Source organism: Arachis duranensis, chromosome 10 (assembly GCF_000817695.3).
Source record: "Arachis duranensis cultivar V14167 chromosome 10, aradu.V14167.gnm2.J7QH, whole genome shotgun sequence".
NCBI classification, from domain to species: domain Eukaryota; kingdom Viridiplantae; phylum Streptophyta; class Magnoliopsida; order Fabales; family Fabaceae; genus Arachis; species Arachis duranensis.
The window spans coordinates 105,358,173-105,376,695 of NC_029781.3; the positions used below are offsets into that span (position 1 = coordinate 105,358,173).

General features: G+C 28.1%; 3 protein-coding genes across 8 annotated transcripts in view; 1 reads left to right on the plus strand and 2 right to left on the minus strand.

Annotated features, from left to right (window-relative positions):
• The window catches only part of LOC110276724 (B3 domain-containing transcription factor VRN1), a 33,918-nt gene extending 19,566 nt beyond the window's left edge, over positions 1-14,352 (minus strand). The window contains exons 1-4 of one of the 6 annotated variants that reach the window (XM_052255432.1): positions 14,074-14,352; positions 13,252-13,929; positions 11,888-12,232; positions 11,357-11,713 (exon numbers count right to left, since the gene is read on the minus strand). In XM_052255432.1, the coding sequence (XP_052111392.1) occupies positions 11,522-11,713; positions 11,888-12,232; positions 13,252-13,929; positions 14,074-14,148 (1,290 nt within the window). In that variant the 5' untranslated portion in view covers positions 14,149-14,352 and the 3' untranslated portion in view covers positions 11,357-11,521. Of the gene's footprint in view, positions 1-11,356; positions 12,233-13,251; positions 13,930-14,073 lie in introns of those variants that run through there. The other 5 variants (XM_052255434.1, XM_052255433.1, XM_052255430.1 and 2 more) reach the window with 5 other exon arrangements.
• Positions 10,032-10,941, plus strand: LOC110276721 (B3 domain-containing protein REM16-like). Its single transcript, XM_052255438.1, has 3 exons — positions 10,032-10,162; positions 10,308-10,373; positions 10,471-10,941. The coding sequence occupies exons 1-3, from the start codon at positions 10,160-10,162 to the stop codon at positions 10,714-10,716; spliced, it is 315 nt and encodes a 104-aa protein (XP_052111398.1). The 5' UTR covers positions 10,032-10,159; the 3' UTR covers positions 10,717-10,941.
• Positions 14,353-15,068: 716 nt separating the features above from the next.
• On the minus strand, positions 15,069-18,384 carry LOC107471894 (B3 domain-containing transcription factor VRN1). Its single transcript, XM_016091422.3, has 6 exons — positions 18,237-18,384; positions 16,687-17,281; positions 16,408-16,559; positions 16,031-16,280; positions 15,506-15,624; positions 15,069-15,381 (listed from the first exon to the last, which is right to left on the minus strand). The coding sequence occupies exons 1-6, from the start codon at positions 18,339-18,341 to the stop codon at positions 15,136-15,138; spliced, it is 1,467 nt and encodes a 488-aa protein (XP_015946908.1). The 5' UTR covers positions 18,342-18,384; the 3' UTR covers positions 15,069-15,135.
• Between the last annotated feature and the right edge of the window lie 139 nt (positions 18,385-18,523).

Sequence of the window (18,523 nt, forward strand, 5' to 3'; positions counted from 1 at the left end):
ATTAGCGTTACTGTTCGTCATCAAGATGCCATTGTTGTTCATTGCTTGATCACCTTCCGCCGCAAGGACCACCATGCGGCTATATCTTTGACCGAAGTCGTTCGTGGTGGTTAGAGAGTTCTTCCCGCCGAGCTGTTGTACGTAAAGAAGTCGACGTCGCAGTGTACGACTTCCGATAGAGAGCATTCATCCATGGACCAATCAATTTTGGAACAAAGATTAAATAGCCCGTTCGTTGACGTGAGTGATAATAATTTAATGGAAGGCAATGAACATTTGAGTGTGAGGTTGCAATTCAATCTGTTTCCAAGGTACGTGGGGAAAAGAGGATGTTGTTTCGTTTTTCTTTTCCATGCAAGTGAATTGTATTTGGTTAGTCTCGTGTGAATTTTTTTTGTATACTAAGTGGATATGTTTTTTTTAGCTAATGCATTTTTTTATTTACGATTTGGAGAATTTTTTTTATTAGTTTTGGATGATTTTTTTCTTATGTTTTGTATGTTTTTTCTTTTAGGATTTGGATGATTTTTTTATTAGTTTTGAATGATTCTTTTTTTGTGTTTTGTATATTTTTTTTTAGGATTTGGATGATTCTTTATCTTATATTTTATTATTTTTTTTAGAATTTGGACATTTTTTTAGAAAGAGAAATTAGGATTTGCTTAATAAATAGTAAAAGGTAAATTAGAGTAAGAAGAGGTAATTAATAATCATTAATTTTGTATCCTTTAAAAATTAAAATTTAAATAATCATCAATTAATGACAATTAATGAGTATAAAGTGTAGTTCAAAAATATTTGTTGGCTATATCATGCTGGTTTCCTAGCGAAATTGTAAAAATAATGAGCCATATGATGGAAATATGGAAAACTAACTAAAAAATTGAAAAGTAAGACATGCATGCTTTGGAACAAGTAAATAACACTGCATAAAAAAAATAATTGACCGACAATTTAGAACAAGTTTTTTTGTCTAAATTAAATGTGAAATTTAAAAATTATGTCTGAAATCTAGCGCATAGAATATGTCTGAAATCTAGCGCATAGAATGACTTTCTTTATTTAATATATTTAATGGATTAAGAAAATGATATGATTTCTCGTTATTGATACCACATATCAGTATTAGTTCAAAAATGATTTCCAATATAAATTTTAATTTTAAATGAATTTAGTTACTATTGGTCAAAAGTGATACTTAAAAAATATTTTATTAATATTATGGAAATTAAGAATTATGTGTGGAATTTAGTTATATTTCAAGAATCTTATTTTAATTTTTATCATTTATTACTTAAAGGTAGAAATAGAAAAAAAGTGGGACTCAAAATAAAATTTAAGCACATAACAAAGCAAATTATTTTTTTATTTTTTGCCTAAATTAAATGTTTTAAAAAATTGTGTCTGAAATCTATGGGCATACTAAGAACCTTATTTTGTTCTTTTTATTTTTTTTATCTAAATTAAATGTGAAATTTAGAAATTATGTCTGAAATCTAGCGTATAAAAAGATTCCCTTTATTTAATAGGTTTAATGGATTAAGAAAATGTTTAATTATTTTATTGGTCCTTATAGTGTTACAAAAAATTTTAATTAGGTCCTATACTTTTTTTTCCTTTTAATTGGTTTCTGCACCATTTTTTTTTAATTAGGTCCCTCTTCGCAGTAATTGGCTTATTAATTGTACAGGAGCCTAACTAAAAAAATTGGTGCAGAGATCCAAATAAAAAGGAAAAAAGTGTAGGAATCTAAGTGGAAAAAAAATTAGTGCAAGAACTCAATTAAAAGGAAAAAAAAGTATAGGGACCTAATTAAAAATTCCACGAAACTATAGGAACCAATAGAGTAATTAAACCTTAAAAAAATGATATGGTTTCTTGCTACTGATACCACATATCCTTATCACTTCAAAAATAATTTCTAATGCAAGTTTTAATTTTAAATTAGTTTAGTTACTGTACAGGTAAAAAATGATACCAAAAAAACATTTCATTAAAATTATGGAACTCAAGAATTATATATAAAATTTAAACACATTCAAGTAATTTTATTTTAATTTTTATCATTTATTACTTAAAAAAGAAAAATTAAAAAAAATGAGACTCAATATAAAATTTAGACACATATATAAGAGGGAACCTTATTTTATTTTTTTATTTTTTTGTCTAAATTAAATATTTTTCATAAATTATACCTTAAATCAATGTGCATAAAAGGAACTTTATTTTGTTTTTTTTTATATGTTGTCTTTTTATTAGAGATATCTACTAATTCTCTGAAATTTAGGCACATTCAGTAAATTTTATTTTATTTTTTTACCTTCTCTCCAAATTACTTAAAAAGTAGAAATAGAAAAAAGTAGGACTCGGTATGAAATTTAGACACATAACAAAGAATCTTATTTTATTCTTTTTTTAATTTTATCTAAATTAAATATAAAATCAAAAAATTATACCTGAAATCTATGCATATAGAAAAAACCTTATTTTGCTTTTATTCATATATTGTCTTCTTATTAGAGATGTCCCTGATTCTTTATGAACAAGAAGAACATTCATGGCTATGGCTTTCTCTAACTTCAAATAAATAAATAAATAAATAAACATTATTTAACTTTATTTAATAGGTATAATGAATTATAAAAATGATACGGTCTCTCGTTATTGATACTATATCAGTATAACTTAAAAAATAATATTCAATACAAGTTTTAATATTAGATAAGTTTAATTATTGAATAAGTCAAAAGTGATACCTAAAAAATATTTTATTAAAGTTATAGAATTCAAGAATTATTTCTGAAATTTAGGCACATTTAACTAATCTTGTTTTGATTTTTATTATTTTTTATTCAAATTACTTAAAATGTAGAAATAGAAAAAAGTGGGACTCAATATGAAATTTAGGCACATAACAGAAACTTATTTTGTTCTTTTTTTTATTTTTTGTTTAAATTAAATGTGGGATTCAAAAATTATGCTTGAAATCTAGGCGGGTACAAAGACCTTATTTTGTTCTTTTTTATATGTTGTCTACTTATTAGAGATATTTACTTATTCTCTCTTAACAAGAAAATTATTCTTGGCTATGACTTTTTCTAGCTTCCAAAAAAAACAAGCATCATCTAACTTTATTTAGGGCCATTTCACAAACTTCAAAAGTAATTTTTTGAACTTTTAACTTATGAAAAGTAGTAATATTAATGACTTCTCTCATAATAAAACCAAATTGCAGCTTTTTAAGAAGCTATTTAGGAGCTTATAGAGAAGTTAAAAAAAAAGACTTTTCTCATAATACTACTATTTTTTTTTATCACATTTCTATAAAATAAGCACTTTTAAAACTAAGAATTCAAACACAAAATAACTTATTTATAAGCTACTTTTAATATAACTATTTATTGTTTAAGTTACTTTTTTAAAAGGAGTTTAATTAAGTTATTTATCTAAACTGAGCCTTAATAGGTTTAACTGATTACGAAAATGATACAATTTTTTGTTACCGATATTACATATTAGTATCACTTTAAAAATAATTTTTTTCATGCAAGTTTTAATTTTAAATGAGTTTAGTTATTATATAGGTCAAAAGTGATATCTAAAAAATATTTCATTAGAGTTATAAAACTTAAGAATTTGGCCTAAAATTTAGGCACATTCAAAGAATCTTATTTTAATTCTTATCTTTTTTGTTCAAATTATTTAAAATGTAAAAATAGAAAAAAATGAAACTCAACGCATAATAGAAAACTTAATTTTGTTCTTTTTAATCTTTTATTTAAATTAAATGTAAAATCTCAAAATTATGACTAAAATCTATGCGCATAGAAAGAACTTTATTTTGTTCTTTTTTATATGTTGTCTTCTTATTTAAGATATTCACTGATTTTTTGTGAACAAGAAGAACATTCATGGCTATGATTTGTTCTAGTTTCGAAAAAAAAAAACAATCATCATCTAAATTTATTCAATAGGTTTAATAAATTATGAAAATGATACGGTCTCTCTTACAGATACCAAACCAGTATCACTTAAAATATTAATATTTAATACAAGTTTTAATTTTAATTAAGTTTAGTTATTGTAGAAGTAAAAGATGATACATATAAAATATTTTATTTGAGTTATAGAATTCTAGAATTATATCTGAAATTTAGGCACACTCAACAATCTTATTTTAATTTTTATCATTTTTTATTCAAATTACTTAAAAAGTAAAAATAGAAAAAAATAGGACTCAATATAAAATTTAGGGACATAAAAGAAACTTTATTTTGTTCTTTTTTTAATTTTTTGTTTAAATTAAATGTGGGATTCAAAAATTATACCTCAAATCTAGGTGCGTACAAAGACCTTATTTTGTTCTTTTTTATATGTTGTCTACTTATTAGAGATATTCACTTATTCTCTCTTAACAAGAAAATTATTCTTGGCTATGACTTTTCTAGCTTCCAAAAAAAAACAAGCATCATCTAACTTTATTTAGGACCCGTTTGCAAAACTTTAAAAGTAATTTTTTTTATTTTTGACTTATAAAAAGTAGTAGTATTAATACCACTATTTTTTTTATCATATTTCTATAAAATAAACACTTTTAAAACTAAAAATCCAAACACAAAATAACTTATTTATAAGCTATTTTTAATATAACTACTTATTGTTTAAGTTATTTTTTTAAAAAGAGCTTAATTAAACTATTTACCTAAACTGAGCCTTAATAGATTTAACTGATTACGAAAATGATACAATTTTTCGTTACTATATCACGTGTCAGTATCACTTTAAAAATGTTTTCTCATGCAAGTTTTAATTTTGAATGAGTTTAGTTGTTATATAGGTTAAAAGTGATATCTAAAAAATATTTCATTAGAGTTATGAAACTTAAAAATTATGTATAAAATTTAGGCACATTCAAAGAATCTTATTTTGATTCTTATCCTTTTTTGTTCAAATTACTTAAAATGTAAAAATAGAAAAAATGAAACTCAGCACATAATAGGAAACTTAATTTTGTTCTTTTCAATCTTTTATTTAAATTAAATATAAAATCTTAAAATTATGACTGAAATCTATGTGTATAGAAAGAACTTTATTTTATTTTTTTATATGTTGTCTTCTTATTTAACATATCCACTTATTTTTTGTGAACAAATTCATGGCTACGACTTTTTCTAGTTTCGAAAAAAACAATCATCATCTAGGTTTATTTAATAGGTTTAATGAATTATGAAAATGATACTGTCTCTCTCACAAATATCAAATCAGCATCACTTAAAAAAATAATATTTAATACAAGTTTTAATTTTAATTGAGTTTAGTTACTGTAGAGATAAAAAATGATACATAAAAAATATTTTATTAGAGTTATAGAATTCAAGAATTATATCTAAAATTTAGGCACATTCAACAAATCTTATTTTAATTTTTATTATTTTTATTCAAATTACTTAAAAAGTAGAAATAGAAATAATTGGACTCAATATGAAATTTAGGCACATAACAGAAATCTTATTTTATTTTTTTCAATTTTTTATCAAAATTAAATGTGCAAATTATTATGAAATCTAAGTTGTAAACAAGAAAATCATTCTTCGCTATAACTTTTTCTAGCTTCTAAAAAAAATAAACATCATCTAACTTTATTTAATAGGTTTAATGGATTATGAAAATGATACAATTTTTTTGTTACCGATACCACTTACCAGTATTACTTTAAAAATGATTTTTCATGCAAGTTTTAATTTTAAATGAATTTAGTTACTGTATACATCAAAAATGATATCTAAAAAATATTTTATTATAGTTATAAAACTTAGGAATTATGTATGAAATTTAGACACATTTAAAAGATCTTATTTTGATTTTTATCTTTTTTTGTTCAAATTACTTAAAATGTAAAAATAAAAAAAATAAAATTCAGTATGAAATTCAGGCACGTAATAGGAAATATAATTTTGTTTTCATTTAAATTAAATAAAAAATCCAAAAATTATGCCTGAAATTTATGAAAAGAACTTTATTTTATTTTTTTTTAATATGTTGTCTTCTTATTTAAGATATACACAGATTCTTTGTGAATAAGAAGAATATTACTAACTATGGATTCCTCTAACTTTCAAAGAAACAAGAATTCTCTTTCCACTGTGATCCGTTTCTTTAAGATTGTTCTCAGAAAAAGCCTTAATGATGGATATCTTGTGAGAATTTTCTTTTTTTCCTATCCTCTTTTTATCTTTCACGGTTTTTATTTTACACATACACAATTTTTTTATGTATACTTCTTGGGTGTTTCACTATTTTTGTCATATTTTTCATGTGAGGTAACAACCACACACATGCATGATTTCTTTTCTTACCAGCATAATATGCTCCTCAATATTTATGCTTTTTTTAGTTTTGAATTTTTTATTGTTAGTTAGTTAGTTAGTTAGAGTAATAACTGAATCAACAAAGCTGTTGTTAGGGAAGGATAATTCTTAGTAGGGGGTGTTCATGGATCGGATCCGATCCACATATCTGCAGTATTTATCCGTATCTGATTTAAAAATTACGGATATAGATTTAATCTGCAAGGCTATCGGATCGGATCAGATCCACACACTAATCGGATCAGATTGCGGATTTTGGGTAGATATTCGTATATCCGATCAGCATATCTGCGTATCCGCAAAAATAAAGAAATAAATAAATAAATATTTTTTTATATTTTATTTCAACTAATAATTATCATATATGTTGTATTATTTTAATTTATTATTTAAAAATTGTATGTTTAATATTATTTTAAAAGTAAACATATTTAAAAGAAAAGAAAAAATAAATTTTATTGATATTTTTTTAATAAAAATAAGCTTTTAAAAATATTTTGTGTTTTGCGGATATATTCGATATCCGATCCATGATATTAGTGCGGATCGGATCGAAATTTTAGCCATATCCGATCCGATTCGATTCACGTTCACCACTAATTTCTTAGAAGGTTGTTAAGAGGTTGAGTGATACAAATAGAGTGAGTCGAATCAAGTTTTGTTTATCTGGTCAATTTTGTGTTATGATTGTGAGTTTTAATAAAAATAATATTTTAAAAATATTTTGTGTTTTGCGGATATATCCGATATTCGATCTGATCCGATTCGCAAATTTTATTGATCTTTTGTGCAGATCGGATCGGATCCAAACTTAAAAACTACAGAGATTAGACCCGATCTGATCTATGTTCACCCCTAATTCTTAAAAGGTTGTTAGGAGGTTGAGTGATACAAATAGAGTGATACCACATATCAGTATCACTTTAAAAATATATTCTCATGCTAGTTTTAATTTTAAATGAATTTAGTTATCACATAGGTCAAAAGTGATATCTAAAAAATATTTCATTAGAATTATGAAACTTAAGAATTGTGTATAAAATTTTGGCACATTCAAAGAATTTTATTTTGATTCTTATCCTTTTTTGTTCAAATTACTTAAAATATAAAAATAGAAAAAAAAGAAACTCAGCACATAATAGGAAACTTAATTTTATTCTTTTCAATCTTTTATTTAAATTAAATGTAAAATCTCGAAATTATGACTGAAATATATGCATATAGAAAGAACTTTACTTTGTTCTTTTTTATATGTTGTCTTTTTATTTAAGATATCCACTGATTTTTTGTGAACAAGAAGAACATTCATAGCTATGACTTTTTCTAGTTTCGAAAAAAAATCATCATCTAAGTTTATTTAATAGGTTTAATGAATTATGAAAATGATACGGTCTCTCTTACAGATACCAAACCAGTATCACTTAAAAAAATATTTAATGCAAGTTTTAATTTTTATTGAGTTTAGTTACTTTAAAGGTAAAAAATGATACATAACAAATATTTTATTAGAGTTATAGAATTCAAGAGTTATATCTGAAATTTAGGCACATTCAACAAATTTTATTTTGATTTTTATCATTTTTTATTCAAATTACTTAAAAAGTAGAAATAAAAAAAATTGGACTTAATATGAAATTTAGGCACAAAACAGAACATTTATTTTGTTTTTTTTAATTTTTTGTTAAATTAAATGTGCGATTCAAAAATTATGCCTGAAATCTAGGTTGTGAACAAGAAAATCATTCTTGGCTATAACTTTTTCTAACTTCCAAAAAAATAAGCATCGTCTAACTTTATTTAATAGGTTTAATGAATTACAAAAATGATACAATTTTTTTGTTATTGATACCACATACTAGTATTACTTTAAAAATATTTCTCATGCAAGTTTTAATTTTAAATGAGTTTAGTTACTGTATAGATCAAAAGTAATATATAAAAAATATTTTATTATAGTTATAAAACTTAGGAATTATATATGAAATTTAGACACATTTAAAAAAATCTTATTTTAATTTTTATTATTTTTTGTTCAAATTACTTAAAATGTAAAAATAAAAAAAAATTTCGATATGAAATTCAGGCACTTAATTGGGAATTTAATTTTGTTCCTTTCAATTTATTATTTAAATTAAATATAAAATCCAAAAATTATGCCTGAAATTTATGAAAAGAACTTTATTCTTCTTATTTAAGATATCCACCTATTCTTTGTGAACAAGAAGAATATCCATAACTATGGATTCCTCTAACTTTCAAAGAAATAAGAATTCTCTGTCTACTGTGATCCGTTTCTTTAAGATTGTTCTCAGAAAAAGCCTTGATGATGGATATCTTGTGAGAATTTTCTTCTCCTCCTTTCCTATCCTCATTATCTTTTACTGTTTTTATTTCACACATACAAAAATTTTTTCATATATACTTCTTGTGTTTCACTATTTTTGTCATATTTTTCATGTGAGGTAACAACCACACACATGCATGGTTTCTTTTCTTACTAGCATAATATATGCTCTTCAATATTTATGCTTTTTTAGTTTTGAAATTTTTATTGTTAGTTAGAGTAGTAACTCAATTAACAAAGCTGCTGTTAGGGAAGAATAATTCTTAGTAGGGGTATTCATGGATCAGATCCGATCTGCATATCCGTAGTATTTATCCGAATTCGATCCGAAAATTGCGGATATAGATCCGATCTGCAAGACTATCGGATCGGATCGGATCAGATCCGCATACTAATCGATCAGATTTCGGATTTTGTGTAGATATTCGCATATCCGATTCACATGTCCGCGTATCTGCAAAAATAAAGAAATAAATAAATATTCTTTATATATTTTATTTCAACTAATAATTATCATATATGTTGTATTATTTTAATTTATTATTTAAAAAAATATGTTTAATATTATTTTAAGAGTACACATTTTTTAAAGAATAGAAAAAATAAATTTTATTGATATTTTTTAATAAAAATAATATTTTAAAATATTTTGTGTTTTACGAATATATCCGATATCCGATCTGAACCGATCCGCAAATTTTATTGATATTTTGTGCGGATCAGATCCAAACTTAAAAATTGCCGAGATTGGATCCGATCCGCGTTCACCCCTAATTCTTAGAAGGTTGTTAAGAGGTTGAGTGATACAAATAGAGTGAGTCGAACCAATTTTTGTTTATCTGGCCAATTTTGTGTTATGATTGTGAGTTTTACTAAGTATGGTTACCAACAACAGTTTCATTGGCATTGCAGAAAATACCAAACAAGTTCTGTAGGAAATATGGTGGTGAAATGCCAAATCCAGTGAAACTCCAGCCTCCAGATGGCACTGAATGGAGAATAGATTGGACTAATCGTGATGGTGAGATTTTGTTTGACAAGGGTTGGAAAGAGTTTGCTACATTTTACACTTTGGAGAATGGTCATGTGTTGTGGTTTGAGTACAACGGAACTTCTAACATCAAAGTAAACATATTCGACATGACTGCCCTCGAAATTGATTATCCTTCCAATGGTCGAATCGGTGATGACAACTCGGTTGAGATTTTGGATGAACCGCCGCCACGAAGGGACCGAGGCCGGCCGAAGAAAAAAGTGATAGCAGAACCAAAGCAATCACGTGCTTCTACAAGCAAAAAAATGAAAAGTGCCATCAAAACTAAAGATAAAGATAAAAATCCCAATACACAAAACTTGAAGATGCATGTCGAGAATGAAAAAGATGGTCAATCTGAAGAGACAGCAGATCTTAAGCTGCCAATAATTCAACGTGCCAGACCAGATATGGATGGTCTGTTTCATAATCTCATCATTCTTTCATTTTTTAGATTCTACTGCTTTTGTTTAATTTTTTTATTTTCTTTGTTTCTAAAATGCATAAATACCTTGTTTATGGTTATTGGTACACATCTGAAGTTATTAGAGAAGCAAAGAAGTTCAAGTCGAAAAATCCTTCTTTTGTCATCAAGATTAAGCAAAAGCAACAAACAGGATCACCGGCAGTAAGTTGATTCATTTATCTCTGTGCAAACTTTGTATGTCATGCAAAATTGAGACTGTTGTGAACCATGATGATGAATTATTCTGATATGATTGCAGAATCTTCCAGTTTGTTTCTTCAGAATGTACTTCGAGAACACGAAGCAGTATGCAATTCTACGAGTTGGAAAGAAGCAGTGGCATGCAACAATGATCTATTATCCAAATAGGAAGAATGCCCTTATCTCTAATTGGCGCTTGTTCGTTAAAGAAAATAACTTAAAAGCCGGAAATGTTTGCATCTTTGAGCTCATTAACAGACAAGATCCAGAACTTAAGGTTCATATTCGTCGAAGCCATGATTAGCCAATGGCTTTGCTTACTTGTGTTGCAGATCAATGGAGTATGTTCAGGGATCAAGAGTTGTAACAGAGTCGTAGTTTTCATCATACTAAATGGTTGCATTGCAGTGTTATTTCCTTAGTACCATAACTAGAAATATATCAGTGATCCATGCAGAAACAATACATGTAGAATTTTATATTGTTGGTAGTATAAGATGTTATTTGGACAAAGTACTTAATCAAAAGTTGCCCAACTACTTATTTTCAAAGCAATTTATGGTTTGGATCCTATTTTACTCATTCTCCTTCATTTATTATACTTGTCACTTTTTAGAAAGTTACTAATTATTTACAGAGTTTCAGTAATTCCATAAAAAATTCCAATGTAAATAACTTTTAATGAGTGTATAACTTTTTTTAATTCATTGTATTGGAATAATAGGTAAATTGGTACAAGTTTATTATGTCATATTTAAACAAACGTAAAATGTTTCTGACAGAGATAAATGTGTCAACTTACTGGTGAAGATCCAGATAGTTGAGTTTGCCTTATCTTGGTTAAGAAAGAGGGATTATTTGACTTGAACTTCCTTGCCTCTTGAACAACTTTACATGTACACCATAAAAATTTGCATAAAAGTTACTTGTAGCTAAGTTGAAGCTTCAAACAACACAGTAATTTTTATTCATTTGAACGAAATTTAAACACAGCCTAAGAACAATAAGATATTTATTACATGAAATGCAATACGCCATATGTAAAGTATTTTATGTGGAATACTTGCGTACGTTGCTTTCAACACTGCAACACTGCAACACTGCATTCTTCATTCAGATTCACTAGCTTCTTCATTCTTGCAACACTGCATCCAGTTTTGTTTATCAGGGCCCTTCTCCACATCTCCAGTTTTGACAGAACTACTCAATATTTTACTTGTAGAAGGAAATGATACTTCTGCTGCTGCTTCCAATTTTTTCCTCGGCCGGCCTCGGCCTCTTCGTGGCGGTTCATTCTCAACCTTAACCATGTTGTCATCATCAATGTGGCCCTTGGAAGGATAGTCTATTTCAGGGCACCTAGTTTTGGCAGAACTTGTGAACATTTTACTTGTACAAGCAGATGGTGTCTTCGGTGCTGCTTTCTCTGTTTTTCTTGGCCGGCCTCGGCCTCTTCGTGGTGGTTCATTCCCAACCTTAACCATGTTGTGATCATCAATGTGGTCCTTGGAAGGATAGTCTATTTCAGGGCACCTAGTTTTGGCAGAACTTGTGAACATTTTACTTGTAGAAGCAGATGGTGTCTTTGGTGCTGCTTTCTCTGTTTTTCTCGGCCGGCCTCGGCCTCTTCGTGGCGGTTCATTCTCAACCTTAACCATGTTGGCATCATTAATGTGGTCCTTGGAAGCATAGTCTATTTCAGGGCACCATTTCACTGCTCTAGTTTTGGCAGAACTTGTGAACATTTTGCTTGTACAAGGAGATGGTGTCTTTGGTGCTGCTTTCTCTGATTTCCTCGGCCGGCCTCGGCCTCTTCGTGGCTGTTCATTCTCAACGTTAACCGATCCAAAAAAATTTATTAGTGGAGCAAAATATACATAATATGATAATTATTTTTATAATTATATTTATTATTATAATTAATTTTCAAATTATCTCACAAATAAATTAAAATAATAATATGTTAATAATTTAACATCACAAAATTAAAATTAAAATCAAATTCATTAATCAAATACAATTTTTAAATCAATTCATGAAACAGAATAAAAAAATCCCTCATGAAAGTAGCAGTGAAACCATATATACACTACTACTGCTGCTTTTGGCTATAATTTTTTTTTGTTCTGTGATAAAATTAATTGTATGAATGAAAAAAAAAGCCATACAATAGAGCATAAAAAGTTTAATCTTTTTCACATATATATATATATGAACTAACTCTCAAGAAGATCTTAAATAGAATAATATAAAAAGATGAATCAGAATGAAATTAATAGTTGATAACGATTTTATTTAATTAAATTAGTTGATAACGATTTCATTTAATCAAATTTTCATCTAACATAAAGTAAACTGTACTTGAATTTTTACTTTAATATATTTGAACGGAAGATATTACTCTTAAAAATAGAGGCAACAATCACGCATTCATGCTGTTAGTGAAGCAAAGCAATATTCAGGAAAAGGAATGGATGACAACATTATATATTTAGATTATTTGAACAATTTTTAAACCATAAAAAAGAGAGTTAGAGAGCAGAAAGAAAAAAAGCTGACTTGAAACAACGCTTTGAGAAATTAAAATGATTTAAATTGAATAGGTTATTATTATTAGTTTTTTATATTATTTATTTAATTATTTTATTAAATGATAAATATAATATTTTATAATATAAAAAAGCCATTTAATCTCTTATCTTTTTATTTGTCTATAGATATTGTGAACCAAAAAAATAAATAAAGTAAATGGGATCAAATTTATTTATTTTGTGGTGAAAAAAAATATTTTTACTATATACTATATATAAAATTTTTAAAACTCAGTGGGGGCACTTGCCAATATAAATCCGTCCCTGACCTTAGCCATGTTGTCCTCATCGATGTGGTGCTTGGAAGGATATTGTATTTCAGCGCGCCATTTCACTTCTTTAGTTTTGGCAGAACTTGTGAACATTTTGCTTGTACAAGGAGATGGTGTCTTTGGTGCTGCTTTCTCTGTTTTCCTCGGCCGGCCACGGCCTCTTCGTGGCGGTTCATTCTCAACCTTAACCATGTTGCCATCATCAATGTGGTCCTTGGAAGGATAGTCTATTTTGGGGCACCATTTCACTCCTTCAGTTTTGGCAGAACTTGTGAACATTTTACTTGTAGAAGCAGATGGTGTCTTTGGTGCTGCTTTCTCTGTTTTCCTCGGCCAGCCTCGTGGCGGCAGTTCATTCAAGATCTCAATCGAATCGTCATCGCTGATGTGATCCAAGGAAGGATAGTCTATTTCAAGGCAAGTCATGTCAAAAATGTTTACTTGAATGTTAGAAGTTTCATTGTACTCAAACCACAGCATATGGCCATGATCCAAAGAGTAATATGAGGCAAATTCTTTCCAACCATTTTCAAATAGAATGCCACCATGATACTCAGACCAATCTATCTTCCATGCAGTGCCATCTGGAGGCTTCAGATACACTGGATTTGGAACACCGTCACCAAATTCCATACTGAACGTTTTTGGTATGGTCTGCAATTCAAATGAAAGTATGAAACTAGTCTTAGTAATAAGCATAAATGAAAGAAACCCTTACAAGGGAAAAATCACAAAGAGAAATGCATGCATTAAATAATATAATAAGTAAAGAGGATATAAAGTGAAGAAAATGCTTACAAGATTTCCATCTTCAAGGCTTTGTCTAAGAACAATCTTGTAGAAACAGGTCACTTGGAAACTAGAGGAAGCCATGGATGTTCTTCTAGTTCACAGACACAGTTACAGTCTCTGGTAAAAAGACAAGTTAATTGAAAAAGCGAAAGAAGACGACAGCAACAGAAGAGTATTTAGGAGGTGGTGGATGATGAAGTTATCATTTTGCCCTCGATATGAGTTGTCTCTACTCTCATGAAAGTACTCGATGCAATACCAAAAGAATTGTCATCAAATCTAATACTGGAATTGTCTCTACTCTCATGAAAGAACGTACTTATATATAAGAAAAAACAACACACACCGTGCAACTAGACGTGATAAACCAAAAACTGTGTTTGAACTCTTAATTACAGAAAATTAAAATTCTAGTGGTAGTTAAAAATGGTTTTATCTTTAATGTATCAATAAGGTTCTTAAATGTGGAAAAGACTCAAAAAATATTTTGAAAGAATTCTTTACCTTTTCAATTTTTATAAATTTTATTTGTTAAATAAAAAAAATTCTCTCAAAATAGAAAGCACAAATTTAGTATATATATTAGTATTCTAAAAAAAATCTTACAAATATTGGAATTATAATAGACAAAATTAATTATAATTATTTTATATTTGATCAATCTTCGGTCTTTTTTATGATATACTATTTTACTGCGTTCATGGATTAGATTCATAGGTAAATTACAATTTTGAATTAAATCTATGAAAAATTCTGCCTCACTTTTTTTTATCTTTATACTAACCCATACTAAGAGACATGTTATTTGTACACCACACACAACCTTGTATTTCACTTTGAGAAATAACAATGCAATCATAAGTGACAAAACAAGAAATAAAATTAAAACACTTAGTTCATATATATATATATATATATATATATATAACTGGTCCAAACCAAAAAGGATTGGATACAGTAGAAGTTTGATTCAACAGAAAAGAAAAAAAAAAGGTGATACATTCTTCACGAAATTAACCTTATTTAAGAATTATGAGCTCTTAGTTCCTGAAGTTCTAATATATTAGCCTAGCATTGGGCTCTACAAATATGAACATCAAATAGATCTTTTTCATTGATGAGCTCAAAAACACAAACATCTCCAGCTTCTAATTTATTTGCTCTAGCAAAAGAACTCCAACCAGCCGAAATAAAGCTGTTTTTCGACGTCGGATTGTAGATTATCGTAGCAGGCCACGATTCCTTTCCGAACTGTAACTTTACATTCTGCTGATTCTTTTTAAAATACTTTCTGTAGAAGATAGCTGATAAGTTCTGCATCACCATGGTAAAAAATAGTTATAAACTTACAATTTGTAAAACTAAATATAAACTAGCACTCAGAAATTTGCATGGCATATTATGTTTTCATCGATAAAATGTATCGAAATAAACTTACAGGCCTTGATCTCCTTGGATCACTGTCTCTTATCTTGACCATAAAAGAGGGATTATGTGAGTTGAGCTCCTTAACTTCTTTGAAGAGTTGAATCCCATGAGTCACTGGTTTAAGTGACTCTAATATCACAACAGAATTGTAAGAAATTAGCATGAATTTTACTTGTGGAGAGTTTTGGATAAAGTTATATTTATAGGATTGGAGACCAACACAAATTTTAGCATAAGATTAGTTTATATAACAAATTGTGGTTACATTAAGGACCAAATACATAGTCATTGCATTCATAAGCTAACTGCATTTTTGGCCAAAACTAACAATAGTTTCCTTGAGATTGGAATTCTGCTGCTATAAATGTTGCAAGGAAGGGAAGAATTAAAGATTTGTAAAATGTACTCCAATTCAAACACGGGGTCAATTAATTTTTATTATAAATTTTTTTAACGAGGATAATGCTATGTTGTACTGATATCTTAATTTTTTACAGAATAACACGGCTAAAGAATTCCTAAACAATTGCCTTACCGCGGCGTTGTCGACGACAAATATGAACATCAAGCACCGGATCTTTTCTATTGATGAGCTTAAACAAACAAATATCTCCGGCTTGTAATTTAATAGCTCGAGCAAAAAGGTTCCAACCAGCAGAGATAAAGGCAACACATGATGATGGCCTATAGATCAATTTAACAGGGAACAACTTCTTTCCAAACCTTATATTTGCATTTTGTGGATTATTTTCAAAATACTTTCTGTAGAATTTAGTTGAAAAGTACTGCAGCACATCATATTTATGTTATCATGGTTAGAGATAAGACACAAAAGTTTGAAAGAATGATAGCACATGGAAGTCTACATGATACATAATTTTCAACATGATATATGTATTAACCTATACTTACACATGGTGCTCTCGTTTGAGACCGTTGCGTTATCTTGATGATGAAAGAGGGCTTTTCCCACTTAAACTTCTTAGCTTCTTTCAGAGATTCAAGTCTTGTAGGACAGGGCATAACAGGAGATTCAGAATCTTTTCTTCTTCTATTCCTTTTACCTTGTACATTGGAAACAAAGAATTAGAAACTACCACTATAATGTATAGAAAGCAGTTGCAAGTTGTAACTCAAAAACAACGGTTAAATCCACAAAAGGAAATGATGATCTAATTATGAGACACGTACCATTAGAATCTTGATTGACAGACACTGGCATCTCATGATTTTTTTCTTTAGATTTAATACCGTGCGAATTGAAGCTTCTTTCTACATCCTTAATTTGTGTGTCATTTTCCAAGTGTCTATCTTTAGAACCAGATGACACTAGTGCTCTTAGTTTTTTCCTCGGTTGGTCCCAGACTTCTCTTGGCAATGATTCATTCAATCTTTTCTTCTGCGGTCCCTCGTTAAGTCTCATGTTTTGGGTGTTGCGACTGCTATCCATATCTCTAATTTTTTGTTCTTCTTGCTTTTTCACCGGCTGCTGACCCCTGCTTGTCAGCTGCTCTTTGATCTGATCATTAGCAGGATACTCTATTTGGAGGCAATTCATGTCAAATATGTTTACTTTCATGTGAGATGTTCCAATATTGCACTCAAACCATAACAAATGGCCATGATCAAGAGAGTAATATGCAACAAACTCTTTCCAACCGTTTTTAAACAAAATTTCACCATTATGATTAGTCCACTCTACTCTCCATTCAGTACCATCTGGAGGCTTAAGATACAATGGGTTTGATAGGTCAGAACCATATTTTTCAGTGCTTATTGGTAACTTCTGCAATGTTATGAACCTGGTGTTAGCAACCATAATAACAATAAGGTGACACACATTAGTATGTCTTCACCAAGATGTTAGACATGTATTATGTTAAACAGTTTAGTCAAATATATCAAACTATTTAAGGATTTTCGGCTATCATCTTTATATAATAAATTAATAATAACATTAAACTTTCAATTCATCCTTCACTAATAATTATAAATAGTGCAGTAAAGTAGTCCAAACATATTAGTCCTAAATTTTGCATGTAGGTAAAGATTAATCTTTCACTTATTTTAAAGAAGAGACTAATTTCAAATTTCAAAGAGCTATTTTGCAGCATTATTAGCATATTTAGAGACTATGAGTGAAATAAAAAAATGTTAAACGACGGGATTGTCCAACATAAAAATTGGTAGGGACCAAATCAGTAATAACAAGATTAGAACTCGTGCATAACGAAAAATATGATGAATATGATAATTTTTCAAATCACCGCAATATGTACTATGATATTTCCTATATTTCCTAATCTTAATTAGTGAAAATGTTATTTAGATCAGTTTTCATTAACAATAATGTAAATTTAATCGTAATTAATTTTGTAGTAAGAATACATACTGAGTACATAAAATATAACCATCTAACAAATATGTTTTTAGGTTTTCATTCATCTTATGTATTTATTATTAGTTTTTTTATGTACTTCTGCTACAAAATTAATTATAATTAAGTCTACATTATTGGAAATAGAAAATGATCTAGATGATAAGAAGAAGGAGTTTACTATTACTATATTTGCGACTAAGAAGCCATCCATGTGTGTTGTTCTATGAAGAAAATGTTTATAAACGAAAAAAATTATATATAGAGGAATAAAGAGAGAAATTTTTTGTTAACTAAACAATATCTCAAAAGATAAACAGATTAAAAGAAAAAGAGGGGATGGAGAAGACGAGAAAATGCTTACAAAGTCTTCATCTTGAAGAGCTTGTCTGAGAACAATCTTAAAGAAACAAATTACAGTAGAAGTAGAAGGAGAATGATTGTTTTGTTGACGGCTAGAAGAAGCCATAACAAACAGATGATGGATAAATTTGACTATTGTTGAAGCTCAGAGTCTATCTCACCCGTATTCCTTAAATAACCTTATTTTGGGATAACAATTAAATTAAAAAAAAAATAACAAGTGAGTACTAAAATAAGTTATATATATTTTAATTTATTTTTAATATAAATTTTATATTTTCATATGTA

Coding starts and splice junctions, on each gene's coding strand:
- LOC110276721 (XM_052255438.1), top strand. Junction 10,374..10,470: donor AACAAACAGGATCACCGGCA/GTAAGTTGATTC, acceptor ATATGATTGCAG/AATCTTCCAGTTTGTTTCTT.
- LOC107471894 (XM_016091422.3), bottom strand. CDS start 18,341: ATGGCTTCTTCTAGCCGTCAACAAAACAATCATTCTCCTTCTACTTCT. Junction 17,282..18,236: donor CTCTTCAAGATGAAGACTTT/GTAAGCATTTTC, acceptor ATAACATTGCAG/AAGTTACCAATAAGCACTGA. Junction 16,560..16,686: donor TGTCAATCAAGATTCTAATG/GTACGTGTCTCA, acceptor CCAATGTACAAG/GTAAAAGGAATAGAAGAAGA.